Raw genomic sequence first — 16,596 nt, 5'->3', positions numbered from 1 at the left:
GAGCCCAGTGCGGGGCTTGATCCCAGGACCCTGAGATCATGACCTGAGCCAAAGGCAGAGACTTAACCGACTGAACCACACAGGTACCCCAAAAGTCTTTGGTTTTTAAATCAAATTTGTGATCGAAACATTAATACATTTTCTGTATGGCAAAGGCTTTAACTGATAATTGTTCACCAAGACTTCATGCTTGAAAGAAATGAGAAGGGAGTCTTAAAAAAGGGAAAGAGTGAAATGTTTTATCTGTGAAATTTTTTAAAAGTTCAACAAACATTTTAGTTGGAAACTATAAAAAATTAGAATTATTCCTCATCTATGAAAAAAAGGGAGTTTCAATTCTGATATTCTTATACTTTTTGGTCAAATGCAATGATTGTTTAAGTCTATTCGACAGGTGTCATATCTTCCTCTGGATTCTGAATAGAGTTAAAAATATCGCTGATAGTCATTTTATAAGAAATAATGCAAGAAATATTGCCTTTGCTCTGAGAATCAAGATGAAATGCTAAAAATCACTTTCTCTGAAGCTGTAATCCAATTCTTTCACTGAAATTCAACTTTCAAAAACTGTTTAGAATTTTTGTCATTGCATAAAGTGATTATACCAGGGAACTGGAGGTCCCCATTATTAAATTTAGACAGAGTGTTTATGGTAAGAAAGACACAGGGCTAGAAACTAAAGGAGATGCACTGTTTCCCAACACTTATAATGTGGTTACAAAAAAAAAAAAAGGACGGGGATATATGAACAATGTAAAGAAACAGAAGGCTATGTGTGGGGTTAAAATAACAAATCCAGCCATCATGTAGACAACAAGAAGAGCTGAGACTTCCTCCAGAAAATAAAATATGAGTACAATTTATACCTTACAAAGGGATACGTGGATCCGACAGAAGCAAAGAAAATGGCATAGTAAGACCCTAAACTTTTATCATGTTTTACCCTGTGTAAGGAACATGAAGGCCTTCCCTGTGTTCCTTTTATTCTGTATTATCTCCCCGAATCACCTCACCTTCCAAAACATGCCTTAATTACCACATAAAAATCGAATGCTGCAGAATTGGTTTTGTTACAGATGCATTTACACCTGAAGTCCAGGTGTAGTTATGGCAGTTACCTACCGGATCCTTTCAAACAGAAAATGTTTGAAACTGAACTAAAACTTCTTTCTAAAGGCGTACTCCTTTCTGCAGTTGCTACATCATTGCATAGCTCCAACATTTTCCTCAATTCAGTAACACAGCAGAAGCCGGGAGAGCACAACAAATGTGTTTGCTCTGGTTCCATGGATATCTTTATAACTAGAGTGAATGTATGCGGCAATGATGGAAGAAAGATACTGTTATTGATAGATACGGGCTGGAAAAGATAGTAAATGTGAGACAAGAACCTTCAGGTATCAGGAGAAATAAGACATGGGCTCAAAATCTTTAGAAATGATTATCAAGTAAGCCTCTCTGTTAACCTCAAGGGAAGAATGATAAAAAAAAAAGCTGAAGGAATAGAAATTTGATGAGATTTTTGAAAAGCTGAGGAATAAAATACTTCAACTTTCTTGATTTCGATCTTTTTGGAAAACAAGACAAGATTTTCCACAAAGAGTTAAGGCATTGTGCATAGAAGTGGAAACTTGAAAAGTGTTTTGACTATTTAGTAGGTTGATAAAAGTATTATCTAGAAATGATTCAATGTTAATTTTCCCTTGATATACATAGTCAATTGGACATACGAAATAGAATGACATTCATCTCACATTTTAATCAGCATGCTTCTGACCACTCCATTCAGGTCAGAAACCTCTACCACAGGCTCCTTTATTATGCACCTCTCCTTATTCGCAATTTTCCGTATGGACCGTTTCATAAGCTTATATGTCTCTCCTACCACTACTGATCTCAGACTGTAAGATGCAAGAAGTCAGAGACTATATCCATTTTTATCCACCATTTCACCCCTGACACATAGCAACAATAACTCAAATATTTGTTGAATGAATGTCTATTATTAGTATAATCCTTCTGACCTCTCAAACTGATTTATATTTCACCTTGTATCATTTAGTAACCTTTGTGCCAAATTGAAAATCCTCTGTATTGTAATCCCTTTGACTAAATAGTTAGTACTTCTATAGATTGTGCATTCAACCTAGAATATGCCAACCTGATATGCTTTCTTGAAAGTGTTTATTCAGGGGCGCCTGGGTGGCTCAGTCGTTAAGCGTCTGCCTTCGGCTCAGGTCTCAGGTCTCAGGTCGTGATCCCGGGGTCCTGGGATCGAGCGTCGGGCTCCCTGCTCCGTGGGAGGCCTGCTTCTCCCTCCCCCACTCCCCCTGCTTGTGTTCCCTCTCTCGCTGTGTCTCTCTCTGTCAAATAAATAAATAAAATCTTTTAAAAAAAGAAAGTGTTTATTCGTTAATGCAACTGACTCAATCCACTCCAAAGTAATGAGACAACAGCAACTGCAGTAAGCTTAAAAAAAAAAAAAAAAAAATCCTAGAGACCGTACCTCCAGTAATTTCTTTAGCCACAAGGTACAAAAAACATGTTCTTTACCAGAAATTTTTTTTCATGCTAATTGTCTAATTTACCAGCTAACAATTTATCACAATTCATAATCCTCATAAAAGAAAATAAACGATAATAAATCATAATCCTCATAAAAGAAAAGAAATTGATAGTTTCTTTTGCATATGTCTAAACACATTTTTCTATCTTTCTAGCCTTTCATTAAGCTAGAGCCATTTGTCCTCAGAAATTTTATATTAGACACTTTGCTAATCAGTCTAAACTTGTTTTATACATTTTTTTTTCTGTCTTGTTTCTTTTTTCTTTTTTTTTATTCTTATGTTAATCCCCATACATTACATCATTAGTTTTAGATGAAGTGTTCCATGATTCATTGTTTGTGTTTTATACATTTTTATTTTTTTTTTTAAAGATTTTATTTATTTATTTGAGACAGAGAGAATGAGAGACAGAGAGCATGAGAAGGAGGAGGGTCAGAGGGAGAAGCAGACTCCCTGCTGAGCAGGGAGCCCGATGCGGGACTCGATCCCGGGACTCCAGGATCATGACCTGAGCCGAAGGCAGTCGCTCAACCAACTGAGCCACCCAGGCGCCCTGTTTTATACATTTTTAAATGTTTTTAAAAAGCAGTTACCTTTACATCAGTGGTTTTTCTATTTACTTACTTCAAGGAAAGATAGCTGAGTACAGTATCTATTACATTCACCACACAAAACTTAGTTTAAATAAATAAAGATATTTCTAAAAACTGAAGTTTCTTCAAAAAACACTCTTGCAGAAAGTACATTTTTGGAGATTTTTTTTTTAAGATTTTGTTTATTTATTTGACAGAGAGAGACACAGAGTGAGAGAGAACACAAGCAGGGGGAGTGGGAGAGGGAGAAGCAGGCTTCCCGCAGAGTAGGGAGCCCGACGTGGGGCTCGATCCCAGGACCCTGGGATCATGACCTGAGCCAAAGGCAGACGCTTAACGACTGAACCACCCAGGCACCACCTGGAGATTTTTTTTTTTTAAGAATTATTTATTTATTTGAGAGAGAGAGAGAGAGAGAGAAACCGCGCACATGTGTGCAGGGCTCAAATCTCAGGACACTGAGATCATGACCTGAGCAGAATCAAGAGTCGGATGCTCAACTGACTGAGCCACCCAAGCACCCAGCAGAGATATTTCTTTACAATGTCATGTGACTGGACTTGTCACCTTCAAAAATCAAGAAATCAAGATAAACAAAAATTGAGATAAACCTGAGAGATTATTACATGCTATAATTGCAAAGATGTTTCATAGGTAGTTGGAGGAACTTATTCCACATATACAATGATTTAAAGAGTTAGAAAATGTACTAAGCACCATTCAGTTTGCTCATACATATGTACTCATCCAATTTCCTGGTTATAATAACAGATTATAACTAATTAATACACATTCTTAGTGGGGAAAATAATTAGAAATTTATTTTTCCTAAAAGATTCTTACTACTTTTATTAAAAAGATTTTTTTTTTACTCAAACAATTCCAAGGACTTCCAAATTTTGGGCAAATAAAATAAAGACCTTTTATGGGCACAAGCATGAAACTACTGAAGTGGAAAGTATTATCTGTTAAAATTTTGTTCTGAGGTGATTTAACCTTTCTACATTGAAATAATCTTTAGTCAATAGTTGAGCTTACTACTAACTGTCCATTTCTTTCTTATTTTAAACTTTGTAGTAAAGATGGTGCCTGTGGTAGTGAAACTGGTAAACGCCTGATACTAGCGCAATATTGTGTGTCGACTATACAATAAATCAATTACTAAAACAGGAAATCAAACCATCTTTTATTTCATCCCATACCTCATAATAAAAAGATTCTTAATGCCTTCAGAAACAATAACTCCCGGAATTAGAAGTCACTTTAAAAGGAACAAGAACTTCATATTAATAAACCAAATTCCAGGGCACCTGGGTGGCTCAGTCAGTAAAGCGTCTGCCTTTGGCTCATGTCATGATCCCAGGATCCTGGGGTTGGGCTCCCTGCTCAGCAGGGAGTCTGCTTCTCCCTCTCCCTCTGCCCCTCTTCCCTGCTTGTGCTCTCTCTGTCTCTCTCTCTCTCAGGTGGGTAAGTAAAATCTTAAAAAAAATAAACCAAATTACATTTCATTCTTTTAAGCAGAGATTTTTTAAAAATTAATCTTATCATAATAGCTTAGGAGTGATGATATTTATAATAATATTAATACCAACAACCTCAACAGTTCATATAAAAGGAACTTATTTGCATAACATGCAGATTTCATATGCTAGGTCAACATAATACATGTAAGATAAATAATAATGGTTTAGAGACTATAAATATATAAAAATTTCATTTCTTGAAATGACACTTCATCTAATAGGGTGAAATGTTAAAACTTTCTCAATTTAAAATGATTTCTAGTAGTTAATGAAAACTCAAAGGACACTATTAAAAGAAATGTGCACAAAATGAACACATGCACAAAAATTAAATAAATAGGATACTGGATATTATATTTAAAATACTTTACCATATAAAGATTATTCTTTTTTTTAATTTTTTAAATTTTTTTTAAAGATTTTATTTATTTATTTGAGAGAGAGAGAATGAGAGACAGAGAGCATGAGAAGGAAGAGGGCAGAGGGAGAAGCAGACCCCCTGCTGAGCAGGGAGCCCGATGCGGGACCCGATCCCGGGACTCCAGGATCATGACCTGAGCCGAAGGCAGTCGCTTAACCAACTGAGCCACCCAGGCGCCCAAGATTATTCTTCTAAAAAAAGCAAAATAAATAAAGTAGAATATTTCATTCGATAAAACACCCAAAAATTAAAAAACAGTTTAAAGATCTATTAGTAAAAGTAATAAATATAATTTACATTGGAATATTTTGTACTACATATTGTTAATTGCACATATTTACTTTTAAATTTTCACTTAACTCTTTATAAAAGTATTTTAAAGATTATCAAACGCTATTATTATTATTATTATTATTAGCTTTTAGGATCTAAGGTATCCCTTCTAACAGATTAGAATATATTCTAACATTATTGACCTAACTGGATTTGCTACTAAATGCAAAACTTTTTCTTTGATATCCTTTTATTTTTAGGTATAGAATTTAGAGTCTTCTCATGATGAGCACTGAGTAATGTATAGAAGTGCTGAATCACTATATTGTATATCTAAACTAATATAACACTGTATGTTAACTATACTGGAATTAAAATACAAAACTTAAAAAAATAAGTAAATTAGAGTTCTTAAGAATTTGTAGCACAATGAGGCGCCTGGGTGGCTCAGTGGGCTGAGCATCCAACTCTTGGTTTCAGCTTATGTTGTGATCTTATGGGTCATGAGACCCAGTCCCAGGCTCCCTGCTAAGCAGGGAATCTGCTTGAGAGTCTCTCCCTCTCTCTGCCCCTCCCCCCACTCTAACTTTCTCTCTCAAATAAATAAATCTTTAAAAAAATATTTTGTAGCACAAATATTACATTACATATTGAGAGTTTAATTCTTTTTTTTTTTTTTAATTGAACTCAATGTCCAACGTGAGGCTTGAACTCACCACTCTGAGACCAAGAGTCAGTCCCATGCTCTACCGACAAAGCCACCCCGGGGCCCTGAGAGTTTAATTCTTCAAAAAATCTGAATAAGGCAGTTTCAAAAGGCAGAAACGGGGCAAAAATAAATCAAACTATTAATATATGGATTATTCTAGAGGAACCTGAACACTCCTCTCCTCCCACCCCTCCATCCCCATAGATATGCACAAGAATGTAAGGAACTATAAGAAATTAATTTAAAGCTTCCTAATTTTTCCTCATTTTTGGCTGAAAGAGTACCACAGCTGTGACTCACCAAGGTCAAGGATTTTGGTATGGTACGAGAAGAATTTGCAGCATTGTTTCAAAGACAATACCGTTAAAATAAATCCTTGTAAGTGAGCAAACTAGTAGGTAATCCACATAAAACAGTTTCCTGAATAAAATAATGTTTTTGGAGCTGTCAGAATAAAAGAGAGATTTGGGGAAAGAATGAATAAATCAAAATCTTTTTTCTTTCTCATCCAAGCTCTAAATAGTGGCCAGATTGATTCCACTAAATGATCTGAACTCACTGACTTTTTTTTTTTTTTTGAGATTTGACCTCACATTCCAGGAAGTCTCCTCAGTCTTCACTTTTATTCAAATCTTTCAATGATTTGCTCTAACTTCTTCCAGCCTGATTTCCCCCAGCTGGTTTATATATTTTATGTATCCCAGTCAAATGGAGTAGATCCCAAAACACTAAATACTTTTCTTGACCTCTTAGTTTCCATAGTTTTCTTTGCCTGGAATTCTCTCTCTTTGTCCCAAACCTACCCCTCCTTTAGCTCAATTTAAGGCCTTCCTCAAACTCTCAGAGAGAATAGTTTCACTTTTCTGAACTCCCTTGGGACTTTATCTTCAACTTTTTTCTGCCATCACTTGTCCTCTTGTTTCATAAATATTCATATATTTATCTCCCTTAAAAGAGAAAATGAGAGGCAGCAAACTTTACACATACAGATATGTTATTGCCAAAGACACAAGAGGTTCTGATTAACTGACTAAATAGTGAACGATTTCAATGATCAAATGAAGGAGGGAATTAGAAAAAGCTATTTTTCCAAGTCCATATGTACATGACTGCTAGTGGATAAGAAATTAGCCAATCCAGAGTAAACTATTAGAATATTTTGTAGAAAAGGACAAAGATTAAAGTACAGATCATGAATAAAGCCATAAAAATATTTCCACTGAGAAATTTGCAATTCCACATAACAGACACACTCATTTCTATGTATAAGCCATTGCCCCAAGTATTATAATTCGATATACCCCCAGAACTACCAGGTTTCTTTTATGTAACTAACACTCCATGGTGTTCTTTTTAAAAACAGCCAAGTAAATGTCCCAAGAACTTTACCAATATAATTCATTTTATCCTCATAATATCCCTTGAGAAAGGCTAGTATCCCCATTTTATAGACGCAGAACTGATGCTAAAAAATGTTAGGAAATGGTCCAAAGTCACAGTTAGGATATATAAAGTCTATGTCGCATCTTTCAAATAAGGTTTGCTCTACAAAATGCCTGTTTACTTATTTTTGTAGAGTGTGGGCTCTATTATAATTCTATACATCCAAATTTATGGTAATGTGACATTTGGGAAACTGAGAAACTTCTAATCCTTGCTGTTATTTTCTGTTTTACCCTAAAAAGCTTCAAATAAAAAACTGTTCCATATTCTGTTTATATCAATAACTTTTCAATATACGAATTCAATACACTTTTCACCGACTGTAGTGTAATTTGATTTTCTATATATAAAAAAAAAACTAGAAAATCAACATAACTTTTAGGAGAAAATCTACTTCTGATACCATGCACATGTATTTATCCCAGTTTCACAAAAGAATCTCAAGGTCAAGAGGCAACGCCCAATGTTATGGAAAAGTGACAACGATGAACACATGACACCAAAACGTTCTTTCTGATGCATCAACAGGGTTTGATTTGAGGAACTCTAACATGACATCTGCATTTCAGGGAGGGTGAGCTCCTGCTTCCATGATCGTGATCAACAACCAAAGCTTTCTATGCTAACAAGCCAAGTTTGATTGTAATTGGTTGGTGTGTAATCATCCCTCTAACGTATAATTATACACAATGACTAGTGAATTAGGAACAAACAACAACAACAAAAAAGGACATGGAATAACTTTCAGATTTAAAGAGGCAGGCTCTGGGACACAGCTTGCATTCTGGTGGTGCACTGCTGGTCTAACATAAACGCTACTCCATAGGATCACTCAGAGAATCATTGGAAAAATAAGCAGCATTCACATCTGATGTATCTCACAACAGGCCGGCAGACCACAATGTCAGTAGAACATCAAATTGCCAGCAAGATTTCATGTTGCTACTAAAATTTGAAGTGCGCAATTACTTTAATTTTATACCTTTCTTGTTCAGCTCAAAAAAGGCTTTTTTTGGCAACGGGAAAAAAAATTCCTCACAATCAGTCACACCTTGGCCTTTCAATCCCACATGTTTCAAGAAAACCACCTCCTGTTTTTAACTTCATCTCAAACTCTATGACTACAAACATTACAAAGTTACATTTTTTTGAAAACTATGCCCTTGGGAATTCAGTTTTCATCTGAAAGCAAGAGATAAATATTTCCAATTCATGGTGCAGGGCTTAAGAGAACTATTAAAATGCTACTGTCTATATTCTATGCTAAGAGATGTCTATCTTTATTCAATCAAATAATTTAATAATAACCTATTTTGTAAAAGAAATTATTTTAATTTTTTCTTAAAATAGATTAATTGGATTTCAATACAATTAAAAACATCTTTGTTTCATACATCAATAAAAAGGAAGAAACTGCTGATAAATACGACAGCATAGATGAGTCTCAAATAATATTATGAAAGTGAAGGAAGCCACATCGGTGTGATTCCCTTTGTATAACATTCTGGAAAAGGCAAAACTACAGGGACGCAAAGTAAGTCAGTGGTTGTGAGGGGCAGGCTACAAAGAAGCCAGTGGGAATATGTGAGGTGAAGGAACTGTTGTATACCATGACTGTGGTGGTGTGTACATAACTGCATGACCTGTCAAAACCAATGGAACTGTGCACTCAACAGGGTGATTTTTATTGTATGTAAATTATTCCTCAGTGAACCTAACTTAAAGATTATTTTCACATATGTTTCCACATTAATTTCTCAAAACTCACTAGAAAAGTGAGTCCCCCGCTCCTCAAGACATCTCATATTCAAATTTTCCATACTTACAAAGCAATATTGAATATGACCACCAGGCAAATTTTAATTTCATAATGAACTTAATATAATGTGCATCATGCCGTTATGGCAGGGAAAATACCAGTGATTTAAGGCTGAATTAATAGGGGATGTAGTCCAGGTCACAGAAAGTAAATAGACTATTGGGCATTATATCAGATGGATGACTTCTAGAGAAATATGTTTCTCTCTCATTAAATAAAATTTTGAGAGTAGCACAAAAATTGAAACTGCACCCTGTTAAAGATATATCAATGTTGTAGTAAGGATGTTTGAAGGAACAGTACAGGGTTAAACTGAGAGAAGGAATGAGAGGCACTTTAACATCAAAATCAAAGATACAGAAAAGGAAATGGATGTTTGTATGTTGCTCAAGAGCATGGAGCCAAGATCTTATAATTTTAGGCTAAGTAAAATACAACTCCTTGAATAAATATTTGACAATATTGAGTATGCAATATATGTTGAGTGAATGAACGAATTATAACGTGAGTTATTCAACACAAGGATGGCTTGCTTTTATGAAGCTGTCACCTACCACTTAATGAGGATCTGATGAGCTGCAGGGATGCTATGGAATTAGGTGGTTAGAAAAACTTGAAAGCTTTTTTGTAACTGCAGTATGGTGGGGGAAAAATGGAGTAGAGAGTAGAGATGAGCTTGAACCCATGCAATCTGTGAGTGGGACTAGAAAGTTAGGAAACAGAAAAAACTATTTTTTAATTGAAACCTTTTTCAACAAATAATGCTGGAACAACTGAATCCACATGCAAAAAAAACTAATCTAAACATAAATCTTACGTCTTTTAAAAATTAACTCACAGTGGATCATAGACCTAAATGTAAAATGCAAAACTATAACATTCCTAGACAACAACATAGTTGAAAATCTAGTTGACTTTCTAGATACAAAACCTAAATGTAAAATGCAAGACTATAAGACTCCTAGGAGATAAAATGGTTTGAAAATCTAGGTTTGGTGGTGACTTTCTAGATACAAAACTAATAGCACAGTCCATGAAAGAAAAAAAAATAGGTTGGATTTCATTAAAATCAAAACTTCTGCTCTGGGAAAGGCTCTCTTCAGAGAATAGAATGAGTCACAGCATGGAAGAAAATATTTGCAAAACAGATATCCGAGAGAGGATTGGTATTCAAAATATATAAAAAACTCTTATAATTCAACTATAAGAAAACAATCCAATTTAAAAAATGGGAAATATATCTCAATAGTCACTCACACCAAAGCAGATATACAAATGACCAAAAAGAATATGAAAAGATGCTCGGGGCGCCTGGGTGGCTCAGATGGTTAAGCATCTGCCTTCGGCTCAGGTCATGATCCCAGGGTCCTGGGATTGAGCCCCACATTGGGCTCCTGGCTCAGCGAGGAGCCTGCTTCTCCCTCTCCCTCGGCCTCTCTCCCTGCTCATGCTTTCTCTTTCTCTCTCTCTCTCTCTGTATCTCTGTGTCTCAAATGAATAAATAAAAAAAATCTTAAAAAAAAAAAGAAAAGAGGCTCAACATCATATGTCAACAGGGGAATGCAAATTAAAACAACAGTGAGATACCATTACACAGCTATTACAATGGCTAATATCCAAAACACAGCACTGAATGCTAGCAAGGAAGTAGAGCTACAGGAACTTTCTTTCATTGCTGACAGGAACAGAAAATGATGTTGTGATTTGGGCAAATACATTACTAGGGCAGTGAAAACATTCTATATGATCCTGTAATGGCAGATACCTGTCATTATACATTTGTCAAAACTCATAGAATATACAACATAATGAGTGAACGCTAATATAACCTATGGCATTTAGTTAATATCAATATCAATATTGATACATCAAGCTAACAAATGTACCACCCTCAAGCAAGATGCTAGTAACTGAGGAGACGAGGGGGTGGGGAATGAAAGCTTATATAATCTTAGTACTTAGGAGTTAACAAAAGTTTCTAAAAACATTAAATTGAACGATATTTCAAAGAACCTAATCCAAGTTATAACAGATGCATTAAATATCAACTTAAAAAATAATTATTTTTTGCCACAGACAACCTCCCTTTCTGATTTCTTTCATGATTATACATTTAATAGACTTGTGAACAGCAGGTGAAAAAAGTACAATGTTATTTCAAATTTTATTTTACAATTTTCTAAAGTTCCTAGCTTCTTCCGGAAACCAAGATTTTGCAGACACTGCACTTATAGGATATGCTCATTTATCTAAATGTTTAACGCAAGTTATTTCTTTATTGTCAATTATGCTGAAGATGTAAAACACAATGGCCATTCATTTTAGTTGTGAATTATGTGGGCCTGCTAACAATGTATATTATTCTTCATTAGATTTCTCTTGGAAGACTCATTCTTGCAATATTCTCTTAATTTGTATCAGTGAATATATTTTATTTATGATAACAGATAAAAGTTCTTAGGTACATCTGTCAAGACTGGTCTTCTAGTCAAATGAAAGATGTTATAGAAGATCCCACATTTATATTTATTAAATTTTATTGCAAACTATCTAAAACATGGTTTGAATGTTTGAAAGAATGGAGTTTTAGGGATTATCTAAAAGTGTTTTAAAATATACTTTCCCCTTTAGTAGTGAAATTCATGGTACATTGGTCCATTTCACACCTATGTAAATAATGCACATGCACTGAGATATATTCAAAATGCACTTTAACAAAAAGAAGAGAATAAAAATTGCTTGCAATCCAATCCTACCACCTGTTATATCCACTATTGATATTTTGGAGTGTACTTTCTTTTCATTTTACTATACCTGCATTATGTAGTTATGTATATAATATTTATATATATGTATACCCTTTAAAAAATTTATATATGTATATATTTATTATATATATATATCCTTTTATAATTCTCTTTCCCCTGCCCCAAGCTCATTATTTTGAACATACTTCCAAGTCAGTAAAAAAATTTACTTTTATACTTAGATTTGTTACAATAGTTTGATTTTTAAAATTTCCTAATGGTAGTACATTTTTTTTTCTTTTTAATTTTTTGAGTATAGTTGACACACAATGTTACATTAGTTTCAGATGTACAACATAATGATTCAACTTCTCTGTACTTTATACTATGCTCACCACAAGTGTAGCTCCCATCTGTCACCACATAACTCTGTTACAGTCTCATTGACTATATTCCCTATGCTGTGCCTTTTATTCCCATGACTTACTGATTTCATAATTGAAAGCTTGTATCTTCCACTCTCCTTCATCCATTTTGCCCACCTCCCAACCCCCTTCCCTCTGGCAACCATCAGTTTGTTCTCTGTGTTTATAGATCTGATTCTGCTTTTTATTTATTTCGTTTGTTTTGCTTTTTAGATTCCACGTATGAGTAAAATCATATGGTATTTCATCCTCATGATTCGAAATTCATAAAGAATTAAAAGATATATGATAAAATGTTATGAAATTCTGTTCATTGCTGTCTCCCTCACCACCCAAATTCTCTTCGCACTAGCAACTAATGCTATTATTTTCTTGTAAATTTATCTGAAAAATAACTTATACATATATATGTGTAAATACATGTATGGATTTTCTCATTTTTTATATAGATGGCATTATACCACACACTCTGTTCAGAATTTTGTTTTCTTCTTTTTTTTTTTAATATTTTTATTTATTTGGCAGAGAGAGACACAGCGAGAGAGGGAACACAAGCAGAGGGAGTGGGAGAGGAAGAAGCAGGCTTCCTGCAGAGCAGGAAGCCTGATGCAGGGCTCGATCCCAGGACCCTGGGATCATGACCTGAGCCGAAGGCAGACGGTTAACGACTGAGCCACCCAGGTGCCCATCACAGGAGCTTTTAAAAAGTGATTCCAAGGAATGATTGTGTTGACAATGAACCAAATTATAGGACTTTAGCAAGATCATCCGACTTCTCTTGAATATAAAATCTTCAAGTTATTTTAATTTGCATGCTGTATTTACCACTATTGTTTTAGAGAAACAGAAGATAACTTTTCGATTTCAAAGTCTGATGAAAAATCATCCATTAGTTCTTGAAGCTGAATAACAGGAAACTGTGCTTGTTTTTCAAACCAACTGGCAACTGTAAGAAGCTGCTGGTCACAAAATGCACGTCCAATAAACTGAAGTCCTATTGGCAAACCTTGGTTTGAGAGGGCTACAGGGACACTCACTGCTGGCAATCCTGCCATATTTACAGCCTGTGTAAAAATATCATCCTGGGCGCTTCGTGTCCTGTTGTCTTCTTTAATGAACTCCAGGTATGGTACCGCCTCACTCAAGGTGGTGGGAGTCAGCAAGACATCCACTCCGGAGTTAAAAACATTCATAAAATCATTAGCAATGAGTCGTCTCACTTTCTGTGCCTTAATGAAATAATTCTCATAGTTTTCTTTTAATAAGAAAAAATTTCCTGAGAGAATTCTTCCTCTCACCACATCATTAAACCCTTCCCGCCTGGTTGCAGCATACATGGCTTCAGTAGACACGTTGATGTCACATCTGTGACCATATTCTAGCCCATCAAATCTTGCCATATTTGATGCCACTTCCGATGTACACAATACATGGTAGCAGATAATTGAGTAACTGGTGTGAGGCAGGGACACTTCGATTACTTTGGCCCCCTCAGACTCAAAGAGATTAGCAGCTTTGGACCAAAAAGATCGCACTTCACTTGATAATTCTGGTGCAAGATATTCCTTTGGAATTCCTATACATAGTTTGTTCACATCTGCCAAAGTGGGAAGTGTAAATGGTTTAACAGGATCTTGTATTGTGGTAGAATCTTTGGGGTCATGCCCAGCCAGCATACCTAACACAATTGCTGCATCATCCACACATCTGGTTAAGATTCCTGGCACATCCATTGAATTCACCAGGGGAATGAGGCCATGACGAGAAACTAAGCCATAGCTTGGTTTGAAACCAACAACCCCACAGTGGGCAGCTGGATTTCTGGTCGATCCTCCTGTATCTGATCCTAAAGCCGCAAAGCATGTGAACGCTGCTACCGCCGCCGCACTCCCTCCTGAGCTTCCTCCAGTTATAAGCCAATTTGAATCCTCATTCTCACCATGGGCCTTCTGCTTCCTCTTTCCTCTATATTGTTTTGAGTAACTCCAGGGGTTTTTAACTGGTCCAAATACACCATCTGTGCTTCCAGATCCCATTGCAAACTCATCTAAATTTGTTTTTCCCATCAGGACAGCTCCCTTATCCAACAACTTCTGAACAACTGTAGCATTGTAAGGTGGTACATAACCTTTCAGTATGTTTGATGCACATGTCGTCTCAATGCCGGACGTGCTAAAGTTGTCTTTTACTGCAACGGGAATTCCATCTAAATCCCCAAGTGAGTGACCTTTCTTGTATCTTTTCTCTGATTCTTCAGCTTGCTTTAAGGCCACCTCTTCTGATACAGTAATGTAAGCATTTAGAAATTTGGTCTTCTTGATAAGGGAGAGACATTTTTGACAGAGCTCTGTTGGAGTAATGTGGCCTTGTTTCAGTGCTGTAGAAACTTCTCGGAGGGTCCGGCCCAGCATGGTCCTCGTGCCCAGCCTGCCACCATAAGGCCCAGGTGACAAGGAGGAATAAGAGAGGTCAACACCCACGCCGGGGTCACACGGGCGCAGCCATCTTTGATCATTACTGCGCCTTTCCAGAATTTTGTTTTCTTCTTAAATTGACAATGTATCATGGAGGATGGTTCACATCAATAGAGTTTTCCCATTAGTTTTTATAGTTTCATATTATTCCATTAAATGGATCTACACCATAATGTGCCCAGGCAGTTCCTTACTGATTGGCATTTTATCTTACAAACAATGCAGCAACAAATTATCTCGTGCATTCTTGATTTTGCATATGTAAAATATATCTACAGGGTACGTTTTTAGAAGTGGAATTCCTGATCAAATGGTATTTGCATTTAAAACTGATGGACAAGGCCAAATCTTTCCATAAAGGTTCTACCAATTTATGCTTCCACAAATATTTTGATTTATCATAATTTATTTAAGTCCTCCTTGGCTATTGTACTTCTAAGCTGTTTGCAATCATTTGCTATTATTTTCAAGGCTCTAATGAACACCTTAGGTTGTTAATAATATTTGTGCCTCTTAAAAAATTTAAAAAAAAATATTTGTGCCTCCTAAATTATTTCCTGGTGAATAAATCCTAAAAGTAAAAACGATGGGATTTTTTATTTTTTTATTTTTTATTTTTTTTAAGATTTTTATTTATTTGACAGAGAGAGAGATAGCCAGAGAGGGAATACAAGCAGGGGGAGTGGGAGAGGGAGAAACAGGCTTCCCGCCGAGCAGGGAGCCCCATGCGGGGCTCGATCCCAGGACCCAGGGATCATGACCCGAGCCGAAGGCAGACGCTTAACGACTGAGCCACCCAGGCACCCCACGATGGGATTCTTTAAGACTATCGATTGTTTAAATTAATTTTCACTATGCTCTCTCACAAAATTATATCATTGTTTCTAATAGTTTTTCAGGTGACTCTCTTGAACTTTTCCACAATTCTTCCACCCTTGGAGTGTTAAGCTCCAATACTCAACACTTTCGAAATACCCTTCTATCCTTTCAAGATTCTCATACCCTTGCTCCTTCTACACATGTTTAGACTACCCAGCTTTAAATATCTATCTGTCTGCCTCATCTTATCTACCCAGTCAAGATCCCCTAGTTCATTACCTTGGATGCTCTCCAACATCCTTAACCCTTGTTCCTATTTCCTATATCCGGTAAAACCTAATTTCAGATCAACATTAAGACCGAGATTTCTATGCTTTAGGGACTTAGCTGGCACTGTTTTCTGGCCTTTCCTACAGACTTCCAAGCAAGAAGAAAAAGTATGTGAGCCAGTGCCAAGACAAACCAAAGTGGTAGTTTTACATTGTGCAACATTCACTTCTTATAGCTTCCCTGGTTTGTTCTCTGTCCCATTTCCCCAGAGATGGTATTCGAAGTCTTCACCTCATTCCATAAACACACTGCTCCACTCTCTTCTTCCTCACTCACAAGAGATGATTTCAGGATTTTATAGAGAAAATAGAAGACATTAAAGGGGGAAGTGTCTCCCTTCTCTCCAGGCTCTCCCCTCCCCTTAGTTGCAAACATACCTGTATCCATTCTTCTAGTGAAAAGGATGTGAGGCTGATATTGGCACTTCTGCTTAACCTCTTTGAATGACTCCCC

At 36.0% G+C, this 16,596-nt stretch overlaps 2 protein-coding genes across 2 annotated transcripts in view; both read right to left on the bottom strand.

The window, feature by feature from the left end:
* The window catches only part of RALYL (RALY RNA binding protein like), a 680,251-nt gene that overhangs the window by 401,367 nt on the left and 262,288 nt on the right, over positions 1-16,596 (bottom strand). The window lies entirely within an intron of this gene.
* On the bottom strand, positions 13,348-14,961 carry LOC110578664 (glutamyl-tRNA(Gln) amidotransferase subunit A, mitochondrial). The gene has a single exon (XM_021688193.1). The coding sequence runs from the start codon at positions 14,929-14,931 to the stop codon at positions 13,348-13,350; it is 1,584 nt and encodes a 527-aa protein (XP_021543868.1). The 5' UTR covers positions 14,932-14,961.

Source organism: Neomonachus schauinslandi, chromosome 4, assembly GCF_002201575.2.
Source record: "Neomonachus schauinslandi chromosome 4, ASM220157v2, whole genome shotgun sequence".
NCBI classification, from domain to species: domain Eukaryota; kingdom Metazoa; phylum Chordata; class Mammalia; order Carnivora; family Phocidae; genus Neomonachus; species Neomonachus schauinslandi.
The sequence above is the reverse complement of the archived record's forward strand: the minus strand, read 5'-3'. Positions and strand labels throughout refer to the sequence as shown.

Excerpts from the sequence above, each read along its gene's own strand:
- LOC110578664 (XM_021688193.1), bottom strand. The coding sequence starts at position 14,931 with ATGCTGGGCCGGACCCTCCGAGAAGTTTCTACAGCACTGAAACAAGGC.